At 51.1% G+C, this 24,525-nt stretch overlaps 1 protein-coding gene across 1 annotated transcript in view; it reads right to left on the minus strand.

Moving 5' to 3' along the window:
* The window catches only part of LOC144670407 (pyruvate carboxylase, mitochondrial-like), a 1,036,891-nt gene that overhangs the window by 62,338 nt on the left and 950,028 nt on the right, over nt 1–24,525 (minus strand). Inside the window, exons 18-19 of the mRNA XM_078532890.1 lie at nt 11,571–11,815; nt 10,164–10,343 (exon numbers count right to left, since the gene is read on the minus strand). Of these exons, the coding sequence (XP_078389016.1) occupies nt 10,164–10,343; nt 11,571–11,815 (425 nt within the window). The remainder of the gene's footprint in view (nt 1–10,163; nt 10,344–11,570; nt 11,816–24,525) is intronic.

Raw genomic sequence — 24,525 nt, forward strand, 5'->3', positions numbered from 1 at the left:
AATCCCAGAGAAACCTCCTCAATTCCAGTGAATTCTCCTCAATCCCGGGGAATCCTCCTCAATCCCGGGGAATCCTCCTCAATCCCGGGGAATCCTCCTCATCCCGGAGAATCCTCCTCAATCTCGGGGAATCTTCCTCAATCCCGGGGAATCCTCCTCAATCCCAGGGAATCTTCCTCAATCCCGGGGAATCCTCCTCAATCCCGGGGAATCCTCCTGAATCCTGGAGAATCCTCCTCAATCCTGGTGAGTTCTCCTCAATCCCAGGAAATATTCCTCAACCCCAGAGGATCCTCCTCAATCCCGAAGAATCCTTCTCAATCCCAGAATGCTCCCCAATCCCGGAGAATCCTCCTCAATCCCAGAATGCTCTCCAAACCCGGAGAATCCTCCTCAATCCCAGAGGATCCTCCTCAATCCCAGAGAGTCCTCCTCAATCCCAGAGAGTCCTCCTCAGTCTGAGGAAATCCTCCTTAATCCCAGAGAATCTTCCTCAATCCCAGAATCTTCCTAAATCCCATAGAATCCTTCACAATCCCAGGAAATCCTCCTCAATCCCAGGAAATTCTCCTCAATCCCAAGAAATCCTCCTCTATCCTGGAATCCTCCTCCATCCCAAAGCCCCTCCCCATTTCCAGGGAAGGCCCTCAGTCCCAGAACACCTATTCAATCCTGAGTGCAGACTCAACACACGACCACTCTCTCAGAAAAATAGGTATCAAAGCTGGGTTGGCAGGGCTGAGGTTGAGATCAGCAATGATCTAATTGGATGGGTGGATGGGTAGGGGGAGGAGGGTACAGTGCTGCGTGGTTGGAAAGGGGAGGCGGGATAAGGAGCAGGGAGACCGAGCTGGGATGAAGGTGATTGAGGATATCTCCGAGGTACAGCACCAAAGCGAGGGGGTGGGGATTGGGGAGGCAGAGGTGGTGCGAGGAGGGTGAAGGACTGATCCCTGGGGGCTCGTGAGGTGCTGGTGTGGGATGGGAAGGGGAGGCCATTGTTACAGATACACTGTTTACACAGGCGGGAGCTGTCGGGCCCATTCAATGGCGGAGAGACACTGGAAGGAGGGGCAGCCAATTGCGGACTGCTGTGTGATCCTGGTGGTGTCAGACCTGACCCTCTGATGGTGCAGCACTCCCTCACTACTGACCCTGTGACAGTGCAGCACTCCCTCAGTACTGCCCTTCTGGCAGTTTCTGCTTATGTTAAGGTTCGATGAACATAAGGTGACCGTTTCTTAACCCCACTGGGCGTCAGCTCCAAAGCACAACGTGGGCAACAAACATTGAATCGCGGAAACTCCGGAACAGGAACATCTAGACGACTACAAGCGGCTTTGAGACACTCCCGATCAATGCAGACCTCTCACATTTGGCAGGTAAAGCTGCTTTTAAGTCAACTGTAAATCTCAGTTAGATGGAATGTGACCTGCAGGTTTCCAGCGTGTGATGGATTATCAACGCTTTGACGCCTGACTTGCATATCAAGGAGCCTGGCTCTGCTCACACAGACAGCTTGCTCTGCGAGGACACTAGAAGTTGGCCAGGCAGAGACACCTCAAGATCAGGCCAGAATCGGCAATGTAATTAACCTGCAGTAATAGTTGGCTGACAGGGTTCCAGCATTCCCTTTCTGCCAAAATTATGGTGCTATCACCAGACTGATTTGTACATTGAGGCAAAGACAAATTAATCAGTAACAACAGACGTCTGACTAGTTTCCATTTTAATCTTGCAGCGTAACTAAATTATCACCGGTAACCAGTTAACAAATGGCACTGGCCGTTAATTGGACTTGAATCTTGTTGAAAAGAGAGACATGTTGCCGTAGCTTTTTGTCTCGCACTCATCAGGACAACAATTTATACCACAGGAGAAAAGGGTGCTGATTGGGTGTCAAGTCGACTCCTATTGGCCGAAGCGTTGCCATGGAGAAAGCAACGAGGAACCATAGGCTCCCCAATCTCCTGGGTAATTCAGAAAAGAAGCAAGACTAGAACATATTTCTTCTGTTTACGGAGAACGGGTCCCTGTGTATGTCACTTCTAGCAGGCCATGTTGCGAGTTTGACTGATTATCTTAAATTGGTTGTTAATGTAGATATTAGCACACTCAGGGTTGTTCTGCAAGTGCTGTCTAATCTCAAACTTTGCCCTTCCCTGTTTAATCCCTGTGATTATTTTTTTGCATTACACTGGTCAGGACCTGGTGAGAACATTGTCGTGAAGGGACTAGGCATCTGGGACCTGAGCGAGCAGGGCAAACAATATCTCCTTGAATAATCAGATTGAAGAATTGAGAAATTAAAACAGCACAATCACTAAGGAGAAAGTGTAAATTACCGCGAATTCAATGTAAAATCTATAAAGACAGGGCAAATAAAACCGGGGAGAGTGAGAGGAAATACAGACAGGAAATTTTAAAAATACATTTGTTCTAATAAATCTCCAACAACAATTAAAAGCTGAAGGAATGAGACCCCACACTTGTAATAGCTCATTTTCAGTGGCGGAATGATTGATTTGGCAGTAACCAAGACTTATCATGTTGTTGAAAGACTACTTACATTTGAAGTGACAAGGTTTTACTTTCTGTGGTCAGTTTAGTTCGCATCTACTGTGCAAATGCAGCAACTTCCTGTCTTTCACTACGTTTCAGTGGGGGAGGCAGATGGTGGGATTCCATGTGCACCAAGTGAATACATCTTAGGCAGCAGCCTTTGGATTTCTGCGTTTAAAGTCTCACCTGAATTTGCTGTGGAATTTACGCCTTGCTAACGGAGAACACCATTAGCTTCACCCCTTACCTTGATGGCAAATTGAGGATCGGTGTACTAAAAACATAGGATCGTGGAATCTTCTTGCAGGGAAGAAGGCTTTCAGCCTTCCATGCCTGTGCTGGCTCTTGCAAAGAGATATCCAATTCGTCCCAGTCTCTGCTCTCTCCCCATAGCCTATCCGTTTATACACGAACCCTACCTCTACCTGTCTGGTTTTGCTCTATCCAAACCCCTCACGATTTTGAATTCCCGTCCACAGAGAACAGAAGTCCCTCTCTCCCAGCCCCATTCCGGTAAATCCCCTCCGCACCCTCTCCAAGGCCTTGACATCCTTCCTAAAGTGTGACGCCCAGAACTGAACCCAACAGAAGCCTGACCCAGGGGTTGAGAAAGTGTTCAGCATAACATCTTTGCTTTTGTACGGCGCACCTCGATTAATAAAGCCGACATTTATCTTAATAAACGTCACCAACAGAAACAGAATGGAATCTGTTCGCGTCATGTATCTCCCAGGGAAACAGCGTTCTGACTGGAGACGGGGAAAATCACTGATTCACAATCTGAACGACGGACAAGTGGTTCAACACTTGTTCCTAATTAAACAATTTGTCTTCTCCTATACTTGAGTATAAAAGACCGAGGGCGAACCTGATCGAAGCGTTTAAAATGTTAAGGGTAGTCGATAGGGTAGATACAGAAAGGCCTCTGGTGGGGGAATCTAGAACAAAAGGGGCATCCACTTTCAATTACAGCTCGTCCAAAAGGCTGCCGATCCTGAGGATCAATTGGAGCTTTTAAGCATGCGATCAATAGCTTTTGTTGGATCAGGCTACAAAGGGATACGGAGCAAAGGGAAAGTGAATGGAGATGTGATACAGATCAGTCACGCGTGCGTCTGTATGGGCAGAACCTTGCTCTCGTCGGGGTGGGCTGGGCGGGAGCAGTGTCGGGAAGCCGACCACCAACCACCATGATCGGGCTGCGATTTCGCGTTGGCTGGACAATTAAAGCCTGCCCAGTGTGAGATGCGTGTGCAGCGCTCAGCGCTGCCTGTCAGGGAGGGGGGTGGGTGTGGGGGGGAGGGCGATCGGGGAACTTCGCGCATGCACACGAGTGCGTGCAGGAAAAGTTCCCCGAGGCAGCTTTGTGCCTTCAGGGAGACGGAGGTTTTCAAAATTAAAGATAAAGATTCTTAACGTGTTACGAAATGTGTCCCCTTCATGTGACTCTGTCACATGAGCAGGAGGCACGTTATTAATGAAATGTTAAAACTTTTATTTTATTTTCGTTTGCTGTCGGGAACCTCATCCGGCCCGTGGATGAGGCTTCCTACAAAATTCAAAGGCCGCTTGGTCTTTTCGCCTTCCCGCCAACCGTAAGGTTGGACGGGCAGCGAAAACTTTTAATTCAATTATAACTTTAATGGTCTTAACAGGCCTTTTAGTTGTTGGTGGTGACTCCTGCGCGCGCCCGCCGACCGAAATATTGTGCGAGTGCGTGATGGCGTTGGGACGCTCGCCTGACGTCATCGCGCGTCATTTTACGCTCCTTCGGGTCAGGCGCATGCCCGCCCGATGAGGTAAAAATTCTGGCCTATGTGTGTGCCTGTGTGTGTGAGTGTGTGTTTGTCTGCGTGTCTGGATGTGTGTGTGTGTGCGTGTGAGAGAGTGTGGGTGTCTCTGTGTGTGTGTGTGTGTGTATGTATGTGTCTTAGTGTCTGTGTGAGTGTGTGTGTTCCTGTGTGTGTGTGAGAGTGTGTTTGAAAAAATGTGTATGTGACTGCATGTGTGAAGTTGTGTTTTTGTGTGCATGTATGTGCTTATTATGTACGTCTGTGTGTGTGTCTGTATATGTTTGTGTGTCTGTTTGTGTGTGTGTGTGTCTGTGTCTGTGTGAGAGTGTGTGTTTGTCTGAGTGTGTGTGCCTGGATGTGTGTGTGTCTGTGTGCATGAATGTATATGTATGTGTCTGTATATATGTGCGTGATTGTGTCTATGTCTGTGTACGTGTCTGTATATGTATGTGTGTGTGTGTGTGCGCATGCGTGTGATTGTGTCTGTATGTATTTGTCTGTGTGTGTTCATAAGTGTGTGCGTGTGTGTATGTGTCTGTTTGAAAGTGTGTGTGTGTATGTGTTTATGTATTTGTCTGTGTGTGTGTGTGTGTGTGTGTGTGATTGTGTCTGTATGTATTTGTCTGTGTGTGTGTGTGTGTGTGTGAGATTGTGTCTATATGTATTTGTCTGTGTGTGTGTGTGATTGTGTCTATATGTATTTGTGTGTGTGTGTGATTGTGTCTGTATGTATTTGTCTGCGTGTGTGTGTGTGATTGTGTCTGTATGTATTTGTCTGTGTGTGTGTGTGTGATTGTGTCTGTATGTATTTGTCTGTGTGTGTGTGTGTGTGATTGTGTCTGTATGTATTTGTCTGTGTGTGTGTGTGATTGTGTCTATATGTATTTGTCTGTGTGTGTGTGTGTGATTGTGTCTATATGTATTTGTCTGTGTGTGTGATTGTGTCTGTATGTATTTGTCTGCGTGTGTGTGTGTATGTGATTGTGTCTGTATGTATTTGTCTGTGTGTGTGTGATTGTGTCTGTATGTATTTGTCTGTGTGTGTGTGTGTGTGTGTGATTGTGTCTATATGTATTTGTCTGTGTGTGTGTGTGTGTGTGTGTGTGATTGTGTCTATATGTATTTGTCTGTGTGTGTGTGTGTGTGTGTGTGTGTGATTGTGTCTATATGTATTTGTCTGTGTGTGTGTCTGTGTGTGTGTGTGATTGTGTCTATATGTATTTGTCTGTGTGTGTGTGTGATTGTGTCTGTATGTATTTGTCTGTGTGTGTGTGTGATTGTGTCTATATGTATTTGTCTGTGTGTGTGTGATTGTGTCTATATGTATTTGTCTGTGTGTGTGTGTGTGTGATTGTGTCTATATGTATTTGTCTGTGTGTGTGTGTGATTGTGTCTGTATGTATTTGTCTGTGTGTGAGTGTGTGTGTGTGTGATTGTGTCTATATGTATTTGTCTGTGTGTGTGTGTGATTGTGTCTATATGTATTTGTCTGTGTGTGTGTGTGATTGTGTCTGTATGTATTTGTCTGTGTGTGTGTGTGTGTGATTGTGTCTATATGTATTTGTCTGTCTGCGTGTGTGTGTGTGTTGGGGATTGGCAGCTAGCACAGCTGCCCTGCAATGGATGAATGAAATTCCGAGTCCTTGGCAAGCCGGGGAGCAGATTGAAGTTCCTTCTTACTGCCAGGGCTGGGCACAGCCCATCAATCTCAGTCCTTATTCCCCCGTGCCCGTACTGGACAATCAGCGGAAACCATACAGAGCTGTAAAATCACACGCCAGCACACAGAGCCGCCCACTTCAGAAAGCTCGCTCTGATCAGCTCTGTCAGCACAGCTCTCTCTTCATCACCCGCTTCAACACAAGGCATGTGCGAGAGACCTGATTCGCTTTGTAACCCTGGCCACCCAGCCATGAACAGTATATTTTTGAAGTGTCCATCAAATCTAGTGCTCTGCCTCATTATACTAATGCTCTCCTTCACTCTCCTTCCTCTTTGAACCCACCATAAAGCTGATCACATCCAAAACTGGTGTTCTAACCCGCACCAAGTCCCGTTCGCCCATTACCTGTGCGCTCGCTGACCGACATTGGCTCCCTCGGTTAAAAAAATTCTCACCTTTCGTTCCCCTCCCTATCTCTGCAACCTCCTCCAGGCCCAAAACCTTGCAAGATCTCAGCGCTCCTCCAATTCTGGCCACATGAGCATCCCTGATTTTAATCGCTCCACCATTGGCAGCTGCCTGGGCCCTAAGCTCGGGAATTCCCTCCCTAAGCCTCTCTGTCCCCCCTCCTTCAAGGCACTTCTGAAAACCAGTTATTTAGCCATCTCTCCTCATGTCCGAGTCCGTGATTCAGTGTCACGTTGTGACTGATGGTCGCTCCTGTGCAGTGGCTTGTTTTACTATGTTAAAGGTGCCATATAAATGCAGGTTGTTGTTGACCGCATGGTAACCAGATGAGTGGCAGGGGCCAGCGGATGGGAGCTGATGCTAAACTCTCGTTATTCGCTCTCACAGCTTCATTAAGCTGTCTTAGTTGCAGGGAGTCGCTCTGTCTGAAAATACAAGGTTGGGCCACACTGTCAGGACAGTGACAAAAGCAGGAGCGATCAAAATGGTGGGGAAATGACCGAACAGCAAAAGGGGAGACTGTTCCATCCTGCTGCGGTATCGCTCCGGAATGAAAGCTCCATCATTTCGCAACATCTCCAGGACAACCCAGCAAAGCCCGCCCGGATCCTGCAGGAGCCCAGGCCGATGGGATGGAAGTCTCCGGTGTCCACCAGCCACTCAAAGGGCACGTAATACGTTGTAAACTACCCACGCTTCATCAAAAACATGGCATTCGATTCCCAGACTCAGACGGGACTACGCAGTACGTGGAGCACAGAAGGACACCATTCGGCCCATTTGACCATGCTGGAGTTTATGCTCCACTAGAACCTTCTTCAGGTCCTCTTCATCTCACCCTACCAGTATAACATAGAAACATAGAAACTAGGAGCAGGAGTAGGTCATTCGGCCCTTCGAGGCTGCTCCGCCATTCAATATGATCATGGCTGATCCTCTCAGCGCCGTACTCCCGCTCTCTCCCCGCACCCCTTGATGCCTCTAGAGTCTAGAAATCTATTTTCTTCTTGGCTTGGCCTCCACAGCCTCCTGTGGTAGAGAATTCCACAGGTTCACCACCTTCTGAGTGAAGAGGTTTCTCCTCATCTCAGTCCTAAGTGGTCTATCCCGTATCCTGAGATTGTGGCCCCCTTGTTCTAGGTCCCTCAGCCAGAGGAAACATCATCCCTGCATCCAGTCTGTCCAGCCCTGTCAGAATTTTATATGTTTCAATGAGATCCCCTCTCTTTCTTCTAAACTCCAATGAAGAATGCCTCTCCTCATGTGACAATCCTGCCATCCCTGGTGAACCTTTGCTGAATGCCCTCTATGGCAAGTACAGGTACCCCACCCCACCCCCACAAGAGCCATCTGTTACTTGTTCATGTTGTTCTTTCCAGAGTGCTTACCCATGTCCTGCTATTATACACTCTACTTTCTGACCTTAATGCCACCATCAGCACCTCCTTTAGCCAGTATCACTACCATTAACACCCCTTTGTCCTTTTGTCCATGACATCTTGCTCAATCTCTCCTTTGCCTCCACCTATCACTGGCCTTCTATCCAGCGTCACCTGCTCCACACCCCCCCTTAAACGGTATAAATTTCATCACATTTCTACTTCTCTTCAGCTCTGTAGAAGGGTCGTACGGACTCGAAACGTTAACTCTGTTTCTCTCTCCACAGATGCTGTGGGACCTGCTGAGTTTTCCCAGCATTTTCTGTTTTTGTTTCAGATTTCCATCATTTGCAGTATTTTGCTTTTATATATCATTTTCCTTCTTAACTGCTTGCTGCACCTGCATACTTGCTTTCAGTGATTGGTGCACAAGGACAACCAGGTCCCTTTGTACATCAACATTTCCCAATCTATCACCATTTAAGTAATACTCTGCCATTCTGTTTTTCCTACCAAAGTGGATAACTTCACACTTATCCACGTTATACTGCATCTGCCGTGTATTTGCCCAACTCAACCTGTCTAAATCGCCTTGAAGCCTCTTAACACCTTCCTCATCGCTCATATTCCCACCAAGTTTTGTGTCGTCAGCAAACTTGGAAATATTACATTTGGTTCCCTCATCCAAGTCATGAATATATCTTGTGAATAGCTGGGGCCCAAGCACTGATCCCTGTGGTACCCCACCAGCCACTGCCTGCCACTCCGAAAAAAACCCATTTATTCCTACTCTCTGTTTCCTGTCTGCTAACCAATTCTCAATCCATGCCAATATAAGACCCCCAATCCCATGTGCTTTAACAGGAACATAGAAGCAGGAGTAGGCCACTCAGCCCATCTCACACCCTTTCCTTTTGAGATGGTGTGTTTTTCTAGCTTTCTCTTACACGTAGCTAAGCTATTTGCCTCAGTTACTCCCTGTGGTAGAAAGTTCCACGTTATAACAATCACTCTCTGGGTAAAGACATTTCTCCTGAATTCCCCCATGCCTCAGTCAAGAGGCTTGCAATTTCATAAAGGCAACCAGCTCAAGTTCAGGACAGTGCTCAGCAAAGATCTCACAATCCTGATTTTAACCCCGAGTGCAAAGGGGTAGTAATAATCAGGGGAAAGGCTCGACTGCCCCCACCAGCCCTCGAACCCGCTGCCATTGTGCCATACACTGAAGTCAACCTGGCCTCTGGAGCTGGTGAGTGGGACACTCGGTCCGAGCTGGCCGGGGCCCTATCTTTTTTGTTATTCTTTCACGGGGACGTGGGCGTCGCTGGCTGGGCCCAGCATTTATTGCTCATCCCTAATTGCCCCTTGAGAAGGCGGTGTTGAGTTGCTTTCTTGAAACGCTGCAGTTCGTGTGGTGTAGGTACACCCACAGTGCTGTTAGGGAGGGAGTTCCAGGATTTTAATCTAGTCCTGAGGTGGCGGGGGGAGAGGGAAGCAGCTTCAGCCACCAAACAGTTGCCCCTCCCCCGACCCCTCCAGGCCAGAAGGGGCCTAGCTGATCAGGCTTTTTTAAAAAATGGCAAACAACTTGCATTTATATAGCACCTTCAACATGGCAAAAGGACCCCAGGTGCTTCACAGGAGTGACTATTAAACACATATATAGTATCATCATCGATTTTCATCTCTACTAAACACAATTTGACGCCAAGCCACATTCGGAGATGTTAAGTCAGGTGACCAAAGGCTTGGCCAAAGAGCTTGATCGGCACCCCATGCGCCATCTTCAACATTCACTCCCTCCACCACCGACGCACAGTAGCAGCAGTGCATGTACCATCTACAAGATGCACTGCAGGAATTCACCAAGGCTCCTTCGACAGCACCTTCCAAACCCACGACCTCGACCGTATGGAAGAACAAGGTCAGCAGGCACATGGGGACACCACCACCTGCAAATTCCCCTCCAAGCCACACACCATCCTGACTTGGAACTATATCGGCTGTTCCTTCACTGTCGCTGGGACAAAATCCTGGGAGTCCCTCCCTAACAGCACGGTGGGTGTACCTACACCACAGGGACTGCAGCGGCTCAAGAAGGCGGCTCACCCCCACCTTCTCAAGGGGCAATTAGGGATGGGCAATAAATGCTGATTTAGCCACATCCCTCAGTTTGGAGGTTAATAGGGCTGAGGAGATTACAGAGATAGGGGAGGGCGAGCCCATGAGGGATTTGAACACCCAGCTGAGAGTGAAGGTGCCCCAGCGGCACTGAGGGAGCGAGAATGGGGGTCTTACCTTGCTGCGGAAAGGCTCGGGGAAGCCTCCGTGGGGAATCCCGATGTACCCCTGCAGGAACTCCACCAGCGACTGAGGGAAGGATAACTCCTCGGCGTCCTGCTCCACGTCCTCCCGCGTCAGGTTGTTCTGGACCATGAACTGCGCCAGGTCGCCCACGATCTTCGAGGAAGGGGTGACCTAGCAACGGGGGACAGGGACAGATCAGAGGCAGCCGATGAAAGAGAACCCGAGCCGGCCCTCCGCGCGGCCATTTCCGTGCGGGTGTTCTTGGAGCGCAAAATCAAGGCAGGGAGGAAAGCTGCCTCCCTTACCCGGTCTGGCCTACATATGACTCCAGAACCACGGAAAGTGGTTGACTCTCAACTGCCCCTCTGAAACTGTCTAGCTCAAGGTCAATTCCGGACGGGCACCCAGTGCAGGCTGTGCCAGCGGCGCCCACATCCCATGAAAGGGTATAAACAAGGCGGGCCCCATTGTCGCCAGGTGACCCTCCGGCCAATCACGATTGGTTCAACAAGTGAAGAGGTCAGGAACACTGATCCATAACTCAGATTGCCAACTCTGATTGGCCGTATTTCTGGAGGTTTCATCACGTGACCATCAACTCCTCCGCCACCCCACCCCGGACATCTGCCATCGGTTGAAATGACATGCCTCAACCCCCCCCCCCCACCCCCATAGCGCCCCCCTGCTCCTCACGGCCAATCAGAAAGCAGCTTCCTCATTCCTCGATTGGACGAGTCTTGGGTATCAATCAAACTGCCTGTTTCCCGTCGCCCGAATCCTTATAAGCGTTGCTGAAAAAGAGACATGCTGTCAAAGCTTCTCGTCTTTTACTCATCAGGACAGGTGCAAGAATGCCAAATTTCAAAGGAAGCAGGACTGCATGAGAATTTTGAATTAAACAAAAACATGGGGGACAACAGTTCCCTGGTGCATTCTCCATGGCAATGCCTTGATCACTTAGAATCGACTTGCTAACCAATCAGCACCCCTTCTCTCATGCGGTATAAATTGTTGCTCCCTTTGAAATTTGGTATTCTTGCATTTGTCCGAGTGAGTGCAAGATGAATACCTTCGACAGCATGTCTCTATTTTCAGTTCTATACTGCCCCAAGTGATTTTCTTTATAAGTAACAAATGAAAAACGTTGAAATTCAATTATAAAAACAATTTTTTTCAAAGGCTCTTATAATTTGCCTCCCTGCATTTGTTACCAGCGGTGTCCTGGAGGTCAATAGGGCAACCCGGAGGAGTTGGCAACCCGATTTATAAATGCGCTGGAGAGTGGAGGAGCACTCCTTGCTAACCTGTCTCCCCCCCATGACCCCACCCCCCTCCACCCTCTCTCCTCCCCCCCCACCCCTGCAACACTAGCCACCTGGAAGGATTTGCAGGCCTCACCTTTATCAGGTCTCCGAGCAGCCTGTTTGCCTCAGTGTAAGCCTTCTTGACCGCCTTGAACTTGTTGCCCAGGCCCATGCTGTGGGCCTGGAAGTGCAGGTTGGTGTACTGCCCCCCAGGAATCTCGTTCTCGTAGACATCGGCGTTACCCGACTTCATGGTGGCCGTGCAGTCAAACGGCGCATAGAGCTGCCGGGTCATCTCCCAGTATTCATTGTAATCATAGACATTCTGCAAGTCCATACCTGGGTGGGTTGGGGTGGAGGAGGGGGGGTTAGAGCAAAGGCCGGTGGTTAGTTTAGCTACGGTTTACAGCCAAAAAAAACCTCAGCACAACATCAACATCACAGCGCCAACTCTGGGCACATGGCCCTTTAGGAAGGATGTCAAGGCCTTGGAGAGGGTGCGGAGGAGATTTACCAGAATGGGACCAAGGGTGAGGGGCTTCAGTTAATGGAGAGGCTGGAGGAGCTGGGATTGTTCTCCTTAGAGCAGTGAAGGTTAAGGGGGAGATTTAATCGAGGCGTTCGAAACCACGAGGGGTTTGGATAGAGTAAATAAGGAGAAACTGTTTCCAGTGGCAGGAGGGTCGGTGACCAGAGGGGACACAGATTGAAGAGAATTGGCAAAAGAACCAGAGAGGGGGAGATGAGGAGAATTTTATTTTACACAGCGAGTTGTTGTGATCTGGAAGGCGCTGCCTGAAAGGGCGGCGGAAGCAGATTCAATAGGAACTTTCAAAAAGGCAAATGGATAAATACTTGAAAAGACCTATTGCAGAGCTCTGAGGAGAGAATTGGGCAGTGGGACTAATTGGATGCCTCTTTGAGAGCCAGCACAGGCACGATGGGCCAAATGGCCTCATTCTGTGCAGTATGGTTTATAAACCCAGCTCCTCGAACAAAGCAAGTGCTTCCCATACGGCCAGTGGGATTGGAGATGTTGTGAGTTTGCTTCAGCAGAGCAGGAGAATGTTTTGCTACTGACCAACTCTCAGCGCCCCTCTTAAAAACACATCCGGCCCTCATCAGATTTTCAGTTTCCAATCTCAGAGCTTTCACCTCCATTGTCGGAGTTAATTGAAATATCCACAAACCGTGAGGAGAATGACCGAGGCACAAGCCAATTCCGGTCGGCCCCAATTCCCCAGGAACCAATGAAAAACACTTTCCCACAATCCTCTGACTGTCTCTCCCAGACATCCCCTCGCCCCTGAGCAATGCCACAGGAGAGCCGCCAGTCATACACCCATTTAATGAACACTTATAACAAAATGCACAAGAACAGAGAGAGAGAGAGAGAGAAAGAGAGGGGCAGTCTTTGCACTCTGACTGAACTCAGGAAGTGTAACTTATTGCCCGTAATTGGACTCTGGACCGAGATAGGGCGCTTTAGGTTACGCACATTTCTATCTTTATGTCAGAATACTACATCCTACAAACAGCCCCTCATCCGACTATCAACACCAGGCCCTGACCTCAGGCACAGATTGTATGAAGATAGGTTGAAGGAAAAAGATATGAGAAAATAGTCACATTTACTGCAGGTCAGTCAGCGTCTGTCAGGAAAGGTTTGCATTTCGATCGGGCCTTTCCCCGCCTCAGGACATCCCAAGGCGCTTCACAGCCAATGAAGCATATCTGAAGCGTTGTCCTTGCTGCAATGTAGAAAACGCAGCAGCCATTTTGCACACAGCAAGATCCCACAAACAATCACGTGACATTGACTGAAGATCAGTTTTAGCGGTGCTGGTTGGGGGATAAATATTGGCCGCAGGGCAAGTGGGGAGAGTTCCCCACAACCCCCTGCCACTGCCCCAACACCTACTGCTCTTCGTCTAATAGTGGCTGTGCAATCTTTAACTTCCATCTGAAGGGGGCGGGGGGTGGTGAAGGTCAGTTAGCTCAGTTGGCCAGAATGTGGTGCGGATTAGCACCAATAGCACAGGTTCAATCCCCCGTACTAGTTGCGGTAGTTCATGTCGGCCTGCCCCATGCTCGATGGGGGAGTGGCGCCCACCAAGCTATCTAACCACTTGTCTCTCTAACAGAGAAAGTGATGCCCATGGCCCCTCAGGGACAGTGGGCAACTACCTTGCCTTAGAAGGGCGACAGGATGTCGGTTTAGTGTCTTGTCGGAGGTAAGGCACCTCGGATAGCGCAGCAGCCCCTCAGCACTGGGGAGTGTTGGCCTGGATCATGGGCTCAACGGCTCTGGAGTGGGGATTCGAAACCACAAACTCCTGACCGAGAGGTGAGAATCAGAGTGATATGGGCTGATGAGGGGAGTCTGATACAACTTTTTAATTTTTCGTGGGATGTGGGCGTCGCTGGCTGGGCCCAGCATTGGTTTCCCATCCCTAATTGCCCCTCGAGGAGGCGGTGGTGAGCTGCCTTCTTGAACCGCTGCAGTCCGTGTAGTGCAGGTACACCCACGGCGCTGTTAGGGGTGGGAGTTCCAGGATTTTGACCCAGCGACAGTGAAGGAACGGCCGACATATTTCCAAGTCAGGGTGGCGAGTGACTTGGAGGGGAACTTGCGGGCAGTGGTGTTCCCATGTGTCTGCTGCCCTCGTCCGTAGGGGTCGCGGGTTTGGAAGGTGCTGTTGAAGGAGCCTTGGTGGGCGGTTTCAGAGGGCAGTTAAGGGTCAACCACATTGCTGCGGGTGTGGACTCACAGACCGGGTAAAGACAGCCTTCCCAAAACGGATTTTACAGCAACCAATGATAGACGCCATGGTCACTATCACTATTACTGACACTAGCTTTCAATCCCAAACTTCCTTTAATTGAACTTAAATTCCGCCAGTTGCCTTGGAGGTGGAATTCTGAATCCACATACCCAAGACCGTCAGCCTCAACCTGTAGCTTACCCGTCGAGCAACATGACCACTAAGTCACCACACCCCTCAAATCACACTATTGCCATCCTGTTCCAGATCTTGAGTAACCTCCAGTGTTTTTGCCATTTTAATTCGGGCTTGACGTTTTCCCTTGTGATTGTGACAGATTGAAGGGGGAATTGGTAAAGCTTCAGTTTGCAGAGGTTGCTGATTTCACAAGGTTACATTGGACGCCGGTGACATATGATACACTTGGGGCCCTGCTGCTTGCTATTACTTCTGAGGCCTGCAGTCAGATTCTGTCACTAATCCTGCACTTCCTCTCTCGGTCACCGAGGTACCTGCTGATTATCAGCCTCGAAGTCTGTCCCATGTGGATTGTCACCCGGTACTTGTCTGCGGTGCTCACTACGAACAGAGGCTATGGGTGATTTCCAATTCTAACACTCCTTCCCGCACCCCTCCTCTGTGCCACTAACCCCAGCGACGGTCTCCGTGACAGACAGACCCTCTGTTCAGCCCCAAGTGGCAGCCATCGCTTGCTTCTTGCCTCCGAATCAAAAGTGCGTGGATTTGAGCCGCACTCCACTCGAGCACATAATCCAGGCTGACAATCCAGTGCTCATTGCTTACTTCCATCAGTGCCAGTGCTGAGGGAGCGCTGCGCTGTCCGAGGGTCAGTTTATTGAGGGAGTGCTGCACTGTCGGGGAGGGTCAGTACTGAGGGAGTGCTGCACTGTCGGAGGGTCAGTACTGAGGGAGTGCTGCACTGTCGAGGGGGTCAGTACTGAGGGAGTGCTACAATGTCAGAGGGTCAGTACTGAGGGAGTGCTACAATGTCAGAGGGTCAGTACTGAAGGAGTGCTGCCTGTCCGAGGGTCAGTATTGAGAGAGCACTGCACTATCAGTGGGTCAGTACTGAAGGAGTGATGCACTGTCAGAGGGTCAGTACTGAGGGAGCGTTGCCTGTCCGAGAGTCAGTACTCAGGGAGCACTGCACTGGGTCAGTACTGAGGGAGTGCTGCACTGTCGGAGGGTCAGTACTGAGGGAGTGCTGCACTGTCAGAGGGTCAGTACTGAGGGAGTGTTGCCTGTCCGAAAGCCAGTACTCAGGGAGCACTGCACTGGGTCAGTACTGAGGGAGTGCTGCACTGTCGGAGGGTCAGTACTGAGGGAGTGCTGCACAGTCGGAGGGTCAGTGCTGAGGGAGTGCTGCACTGTCGGAGAGTCAGTACTGAGGGAGTGCTGCACTGTCAGAGGGTCAATACTGAGGGAATGCTACACTATCACAGACTCAGTACTGAGGGAGTGCTGCACTGTCGGAGGGTCAGTACTGAGGGAGTGCTGCACTGTCTGAGTGTCAGTACTGAGGGAGTGTTGCACTGTCAGAGGGTCAATACTGAGGGAGTGCTGCACTGTTAGAGGGTCAATACTGAGGGAGCGCTGCGCTGTCCGAGGGTCAGTTTATTGAGGGAGTGTTGCACTGTCGGGGAGGGTCAGTACTGAGGGAGTGCTGCACTGTCGGAGGGTCAGTACTGAGGGAGTGCTGCACTGTCGAGGGGGTCAGTACTGAGGGAGTGCTACAATGTCAGAGGGTCAGTACTGAGGGAGTGCTACAATGTCAGAGGGTCAGTACTGAAGGAGTACTACAATGTCAGAGGGTCAGTACTGAGGGAATGCTGCCTGTCCGAGGGTCAGTATTGAGAGAGCACTGCACTATCAGTGGGTCAGTACTGAAGGAGTGATGCACTGTCAGAGGGTCAGTACTGAGGGAGCGTTGCCTGTCCGAGAGTCAGTACTCAGGGAGCGCTGCACTGGGTCAGTACTGAGGGAGTGCTGCACCGTCAGAGGGTCAGTACTGAGGGAGTGCTGCACTGTCAGAGGGTCAGTACTGAGGGAGCGTTGCCTGTCCGAGAGCCAGTACTCAGGGAGCACTGCACTGGGTCAGTACTGAGGGAGTGCTGCACTGTCGGAGGGTCAGTACTGAGGGAGTGCTGCACAGTCGGAGGGTCAGTGCTGAGGGAGTGCTGCACTGTCGGAGAGTCAGTACTGAGGGAGTGCTGCACTGTCAGAGGGTCAATACTGAGGGAATGCTACACTATCACAGACTCAGTACTGAGGGAGTGCTGCACTGTCGGAGGGTCAGTACTGAGGGAGTGCTGCACTGTCTGACTGTCAGTACTGAGGGAGTGTTGCACTGTCAGAGGGTCAATACTGAGGGAGTGCTGCACTGTTAGAGGGTCAATACTGAGGGAGCGCTGCACTGTCGGAGGGTCAGTACTGAGGGAGTGCTGCACTGTCGGAGGGTCAGTACTGAGGGAGCGCTGCACGGTCAGAGGGTCAATACTGAGGGAGTGCTGCACTGTCGGAGGGTCAGTACTGAGGGAGCGCTGCACTGTCTGAGTGTCAGTACTGAGGGAGTGTTGCACTGTCAGAGGGTCAATACTGAGGGAGTGCTGCACTGTCAGAGGGTCAATACTGAGGGAATGCTACACTATCAGAGAGTCAGTACTGAGGGAGCGCTGCACTGTTAGAGGGTCAGTACTGAGGGAGTGCTGCACTGTCTGAGTGTCAGTACTGAGGGAGTGTTGCACTGTCAGAGGGTCAATACTGAGGGAGTGCTGCACTGTCAGAGGGTCAATACTGAGGGAGCACTGTAATGTCGGACGGTCAATACTGAGGAAGTGCTGCATTGTTGAAAGGTCAGTACTGAGATGGTGCTGCACTGCTGGAGGTTCACAACTGAGGGACTGCTGTTCTGTCAGAGGGTCAGTACTGAGATAGTGCTGGCTGTTGGAGGTTCATGACTGACGGAGCTCTGAACTGTTGGAGGTGCAGTACTGAGATAGTGCTGCATTGTCGGAGGGGCAGTAATGAGGGAGTGCTGTATTGTCGGAGGGCAGTAATGAGGGAGTGCTGTATTGTCGGAGGGGCAGTAATGAGGGAGTGCTGTATTGTCGGAGGGCAGTAATGAGGGAGTGCTGTATTGTCGGAGGGGAAGTAATGAGGGAGTGCTGTATTGTCGGAGGAGCAGTAATGAGGGAGTGCTGTATTGTCGGAGGGGCAGTAATGAGGGAGTGCTGTATTGTCGGAGGGGCAGTAATGAGGGAGTGCTGTATTGTCGGAGGGCAGTAATGAGGGAGTGCTGTATTGTTGGAGGGGCAGTAATGAGGGAGTGCTGTATTGTCGGAGGGCAGTAATGAGGGAGTGCTGTATTGTCGGAGGGCAGTAATGAGGGAGTGCTGTATTGTCGGAGGGGCAGTAATCAGGGAGTGATGCATTGTCGGAGGGTCAGTACTGAAGGAGTGCTGCACTGTCAGAGGGTCAGTACTGAGGGAGCGTTGCCTGTCCGAGAGTCAGTACTCAGGGAGCACTGCACTGGGTCAGTACTGAGGGAGTGCTGCACTGTCGGAGGGTCAGTACTGAGGGAGTGCTGCACAGTCGGAGGGTCAGTACTGAGGGAGCGTTGCCTGTCCGAGAGTCAGTACTCAGGGAGCACTGCACTGGGTCAGTACTGAGGGAGTGCTGCACTGTCGGAGGGTCAGTACTGAGGGAGCGCTGCACTGTCGGAGGGTCAGTACTGAGGGAGCGCTGCACTGTCAGAGGGTCAATACTGAGGGAGTGCTGCACCGTAGGAGGGTCAGTACTGAGGGAGCGCTGCACTGTCTGAGTGTCAGTACTGAGGGAGTGTTGCACTGTCAGAGGGTCAATACTGAGGGAGTGCTGCACTGTCAGAGGGTCAGTACTGAGGGAGTGCTGCACTGTCAGAGGGTCAGTACTGAGGGAGCACTGCACTGTCTGAGTGTCAGTACTGAGGGAGTGTTGCACTGTCAGAGGGTCAATACTGAGGGAGTGTTGCACTGTCAGTGGGTCAATGCTGAGCGAATGTGCATTGTCTGAGGGTCAGTACTGACTGAGTGCTAAGCTATCCGAGGGTCCATACTGAGGGAGTATTGCACTGTCCGAAGGTCAGTACTGAGGGAGTGCTGCACTGTCAGAGGCTCAGTACTGAGGGAGCACTGTAATGTCGGACGGTCAATACTGAGGAAGTGCTGCATTGTTGAAAGGTCAGTACTGAGATGGTGCTGCACTGCTGGAGGTTCACAACTGAGGGACTGCTGTTCTGTCAGAGGGTCAGTACTGAGATAGTGCTGGCTGTTGGAGGTTCATGACTGACGGAGCTCTGAACTGTTGGAGGTGCAGTACTGAGATAGTGCTGCATTGTCGGAGGGGCAGTAATGAGGGAGTGCTGTATTGTCAGAGGGCAGTAATGAGGGAGTGCTGTATTGTCGGAGGGGCAGTAATCAGGGAGTGCTGTATTGTCGGAGGGCAGTAATGAGGGAGTGCTGTATTGTCGGAGGGGCAGTAATCAGGGAGTGCTGTATTGTCGGAGGGCAGTAATGAGGGAGTGCTGTATTGTCGGAGAGGCAGTAATGAGGGAGTGCTGTATTGTCGGAGGAGCAGTAATGAGGGAGTGCTGTATTGTCGGAGGGGCAGTAATGAGGGAGTGCTGTATTGTCGGAGGGGCAGTAATGAGGGAGTGCTGTATTGTCGGAGGGGCAGTAATGAGGGAGTGCTGTATTGTCGGAGGGGCAGTAATGAGGGAGTGCTGTATTGTCGGAGGGGCAGTAATGAGGGAGTGCTGTATTGTCGGAGGGCAGTAATGAGGGAGTGCTGTATTGTCGGAGGGGCAGTAATGAGGGAGTGCTGTATTGTCGGAGGGCAGTAATGAGGGAGTGCTGTATTGTCGGAGGGGCAGTAATCAGGGAGTGATGCATTGTCGGAGGGTCAGTACTGAAGGAGTGCTGCACTGTCAGAGGGTCAGTACTGAGGGAGTGTTGCCTGTCCGAGAGTCAGTACTCAGGGAGCACTGCACTGGGTCAGTACTGAGGGAGTGCTGCACTGTCGGAGGGTCAGTACTGAGGGAGTGCTGCACAGTCGGAGGGTCAGTACTGAGGGAGCGTTGCCTGTCCGAGAGTCAGTACTCAGGGAGCACTGCACTGGGTCAGTACTGAGGGAGTGCTGCACTGTCGGAGGGTCAGTACTGAGGGAGTGCTGCACTGTCAGAGGGTCAGTACTGAGGGAGCGTTGCCTGTCCGAGAGTCAGTACTCAGGGAGCACTGCACTGGGTCAGTACTGAGGGAGTGCTGCACTGTCGGAGGGTCAGTACTGAGGGAGTGCTGCACAGTCGGAGAGTCAGTACTGAGGGAGTGCTGCACTGTCGGAGGGTCAATACTGAGGGAGTGCTGCACTGTCGGAGGGTCAGTACTGAGGGAGCGCTGCACTGTCAGAGGGTCAATACTGAGGGAGTGCTGCACTGTCGGAGGGTCAGTACTGAGGGAGCGCTGCACTGTCTGAGTGTCAGTACTGAGGGAGTGTTGCACTGTCAGAGGGTCAATACTGAGGGAGTGCTGCACTGTCAGAGGGTCAATACTGAGGGAATGCTACACTATCAGAGAGTCAGTACTGAGGGAGCGCTGCACTGTTAGAGGGTCAGTACTGAGATAGTGCTGGCTGTTGGAGGTTCATGACTGACGGAGCTCTGAACTGTTGGAGGTGCAGTACTGAGATAGTGCTGTATTGTCGGAGGGCAGTAATGAGGGAGTGCTGTATTGTCGGAGGGGCAGTAATCAGGGAGTGATGCATTGTCGGAGGGCAGTAATGAGGGAGTGCTGTATTGTCGGAGGGGCAGTAATGAGGGAGTGCTGTATTGTCGGAGGAGCAGTAATGAGGGAGTGCTGTATTGTCGGAGGGGCAGTAATGAGGGAGTGCTGTATTGTCGGAGGGGCAGTAATGAGGGAGTGCTGTATTGTCGGAGGGCAGTAATGAGGGAGTGCTGTATTGTCGGAGGGGCAGTAATGAGGGAGTGCTGTATTGTCGGAGGGCAGTAATGAGGGAGTGCTGTATTGTCGGAGGGCAGTAATGAGGGAGTGCTGTATTGTCGGAGGGCAGTAATGAGGGAGTGCTGTATTGTCGGAGGGCAGTAATGAGGGAGTGCTGTATTGTCGGAGGGCAGTAATGAGGGAGTGCTGTATTGTCGGAGGGGCAGTAATGAGGGAGTGCTGTATTGTCGGAGGGGCAGTAATGAGGGAGTGCTGTATTGTCGGAGGGGCAGTAATGAGGGAGTTCTGTATTGTCGGAGGGCAGTAATGAGGGAGTTCTGTATTGTCGGAGGGCAGTAATGAGGGAGTGATGCATTGTTGGAGGGGCAGTAATGAGGGAGTGCTGTATTGTCGGAGGGGCAGTAATACGGGAGTTCTGTATTGTCGGAGGGGCAGTAATGAGGGAGTTCTGTATTGTCGGAGGGCAGTAATGAGGGAGTGATGCATTGTTGGAGGGGCAGTAATGAGGGAGTGCTGTATTGTCCGAGGGGCAGTAATGAGGGAGTGATGCATTATCGGAGGGGCAGTAATGAGGGAGTGATGCATTGTTGGAGGGGCAGTAATGAGGGAGTGCTGTATTGTCGGAGGGCAGTAATGAGGGAGTGCTGTATTGTCGGAGGGCAGTAATGAGGGAGCGCTGCTCTGTCGGAGGTGCCATCTTTCGGATTAGACAAGAACCAAGGCCATCTGGTTATGATCACTGGTTGTTTGTGGGAACATGTCCACAAATTGGCTGCTGCATTTCCTACATTAAAACTGTGATTACACTTCAAAACTATTTTATTGACTGGAAAGTAGTTTCGGATGTGCTGAGATGGTGAAAGGGTCTATATAAATATTAGCCTTTCTAACCAAAGAGCCATTAATTTATGTGCTTTATTACTTTCAAAAAGCCATAATAAACAAATTCACTGCCTTTTCCTTCTTGACCCTCTCCATAAATTCTTCAAATAATTTCACAAGGTTCGTGAAACACAGTGCCCGTCTCCCAAACCCACCTCTGTCATCTACCCCAGCACCCTACCCCACCCTCCATCATCCTACACCACCCTCTGTCACCCTACACCACCCTACCCCACCCTCCCTCACCCTACCCTACCCTCTGTCACCCTACACCACCCTACCCCACCCTCCGTCACCCTACCCCACCCTCCGTCACCCTACCCCACCCTCCGTCACCCTACCCCACCCTCCGTCGCCCTACCCCGTACTCCGTCACTCAACCCCAACCTCCGTCACCCTATTCCACCCTCCGTCTCCCTACCCTACCCTCCGTCACCTACCCCAGTGCCCTACCCAACCCTCCATCACCCTATCCTACCTCCCCGTCACCCTATCCCACCCCCCGTCACCCTACCCCGCCATCCATCACCCTACCTCACCATCCATCACCCTACCCCACTCTCCGTCACCCTACCACACCCCCATCACCTACCCCAGCAGGCTACCCCTCCCTCCATGACCCTACTCCACCCTCTATCACCTATCCCAGAACCCTATCCTGGCCTCCATCACTCTACCCCACCCTCTGTCACCCTACCCCATCCTCCGCCACTCTACCCCACCCTCCAACTACCCTAGAACCCTACTCCACCCTCCATCACCCTACCACATCTTCATCACCTACCCCCACCACCCAAACTTATTCTCCATCACCCACTCCACCCCCATCACCTACCCCACCCTCCATCACCCTTCCCCAGCCTCCATCACCATACCCCACCACTGTCACCCTACCCCACCTCTTTCACTCAACCCAACCACCATCACATACCCCACCCTCCATCACCCTACCCCACCCTCCATCACTACCCCAGCACCCAAACCCATCCTCCATCACCCAACCCACCCTCCATCACCCAACTTCACCTCCATTACTCAATCCCACCCTCCATCACCCAACCACAACCCCCGTCACCCTACACCACATTCCATCACCTACCCCCACCACCCAAATTCATTCTCCATCACCAACTCCACCACCCTCCATCACCTGCCCCAAGTACCCAAACACACCCTCCATCACCTACCCCACCCTCCATCACTCAACCCCATCTACCGTCACCCAAACTCACCCTCCATCACCCTACCCTGGCACTGTCACCCTAGTCCATTCTCCGTCATCCTACCCCACTTCCGTTCCCTTCCCCACCCTCCGCAACCTACACCCAGCATCCAAATCCATTGACCATCACCCACTCCATCCTCCATCACCCAACTCCACGCCCATCACTGCCGCCACCCTCTGTCACCTGACCCAAACACCTAAATCCACCCTCCATCATCTACCCAATCCTCCATCACCTATCGCCAGCACCCAACCCCACCCTCCATCACCCAACCCCACCCTCCATCACCCAATCCATGCCCATCACTGCCACTGCCTTCTGTCACCTGACCCATATGCCCAAATCCACCCTCCATCATCTACCCAACCCTCTGTCACCTATCGCCAGCACCCAGCCCCACCCTCCATCACCCAACCACACCCTACCCCACCCTTCATCACCCAACCCTACCTCCGTCCCCTACCCTACCCTTCATCACCTAACCCCACCCTCCGTCACCCAGCCCCATTCTCCATCACCCAACCCCATCCACCACCACCCAGCTCCATCCTCCATCACCCAACCCCATCCTCCAGCACCCAATCCCACCCCCATCACCTAGCACAGCATCCAATGATAGGGAAGGAAGGGCTTTGGAAGGATTTTTGAAAATGAGTGTGAGAATTTTTAATAAAAACATAAAGGGCTGGATGAAACTCAGCAGGTCTGGCAGCATTGGCGGGGTGGGCGGTGGGAGAAACAGAGTTAACATTTCAAATCCAATAAGACCTCTTCAGAACTGAAGAGGGCAGAAATGTGATGGGTTTTATGTTTTTGAAAAAGATGGGGGGGGGAAGGGTGAGGGAGGGGGGGGAAGAAGACAAAAAGAAAGGTCAAGTCCAGGTTAGAGGGTGGGGATGATTCAATGACAAAGATGTCATGGAGCGAAAGGCAAAGGGAGTGGTAATGGCAGTAATAAAGGAACAAAGCATTGTCCAGAGTAGGTATTAACGGTAGAATTATGGACAACTTTGTTTGAAAGTAAAACATGGGTACAAGAAACAGACTAGAACTTGGCAAAAAGAAAAAAAAAACAAATCAAAATAGAGGACCGAGTTCATGGTCTAAAGTTGTTGACGTCAATGTTGAGTACAGAAGGATGTAAAGTGCCTCATCGGAAGATGAGAATTTTTACATTGAGAATTGTCAGGCTGATGTAGGTCAGTGAGCACAGTGAGTGATTGCATGACTTGATTCGAATTAGGACATGGGCAGTGGAGTTTTGTCTGGGTTGAAGTTTACAGGGTCCATGTGTGGAAGCCAGGCAGAAATTAAAACAAAGCCCCCAACGCAACACATTAAATTTTTAAAAAGCTTTTGGGAATTAATTTCTGCCAGTTACCAAACCCCAATAATCACCATCACCGGGAATTAATGTTAACCCAAGAAAGGCATAAGGCAAGGTAGACGGATAGCGGGAGAGAGAGAGGGGGACAGAAAGGGAGAGAGGGGGAAGAGAGGGGGAGGGGAGAAAAGGACACAGACAGAGACAGATGGGAGAGAGAGGGAGAGAGACAGAGACGCGGGAGTGGGGGAGAGGGAGAAAGAGAAAGGATAGAGATCGAGGGAGAAAGGGAGATGGGAATAAAGAGGGAGAGTGTGCAAAATTGAGAGATCGCAGAAGGACAGTGAGGGAGAGACAGGGAGGGGGAGTAGGGAGAGAGAAAGGGAAAGAGAGATGAGAGGGAGAGGGAGAAAGGGACAAACACAGAGAAGGAAGGGGGGAGAGAGGGAGAGAGAAAGGAAGAGAGCGGGAGAGACAGAGCGAGGGTGAGGGAGAGGGAGGGAGAGAGAGAAGAGGGGGAGAAAGAAGGGGGAGGATAGAGAGTGAGGGAGAAAGGGAAATGGGAATAAAGGGAGAGGGAGTGTGTACGGGATCAAAAGATCACGGAAGGAGAGAGAGGGAGGGGGGAAGAGGGAGAGAGAAAGGGAAAGAGAGAGGGGAGGGAGAAGGAGAAAGGGGGAGAGGGAGGAGGATAGGGAAAGGGGTGATCGAGAGGGAGAGGGAGTCAGAGATAGAGTCAGTGGAAATGAGAGACTTAAAAAGAGGGAAGACAGACAATGAGTTGGAGGGGATGAAAAAGACAGCAAGTCAGAGGGAGAAAGAGACGCAGATAAAGAGA

Source organism: Cetorhinus maximus, chromosome 31 (genome assembly GCF_964194155.1).
Source record: "Cetorhinus maximus chromosome 31, sCetMax3.hap1.1, whole genome shotgun sequence".
Classification (NCBI taxonomy): Eukaryota; Metazoa; Chordata; class Chondrichthyes; order Lamniformes; family Cetorhinidae; genus Cetorhinus; species Cetorhinus maximus.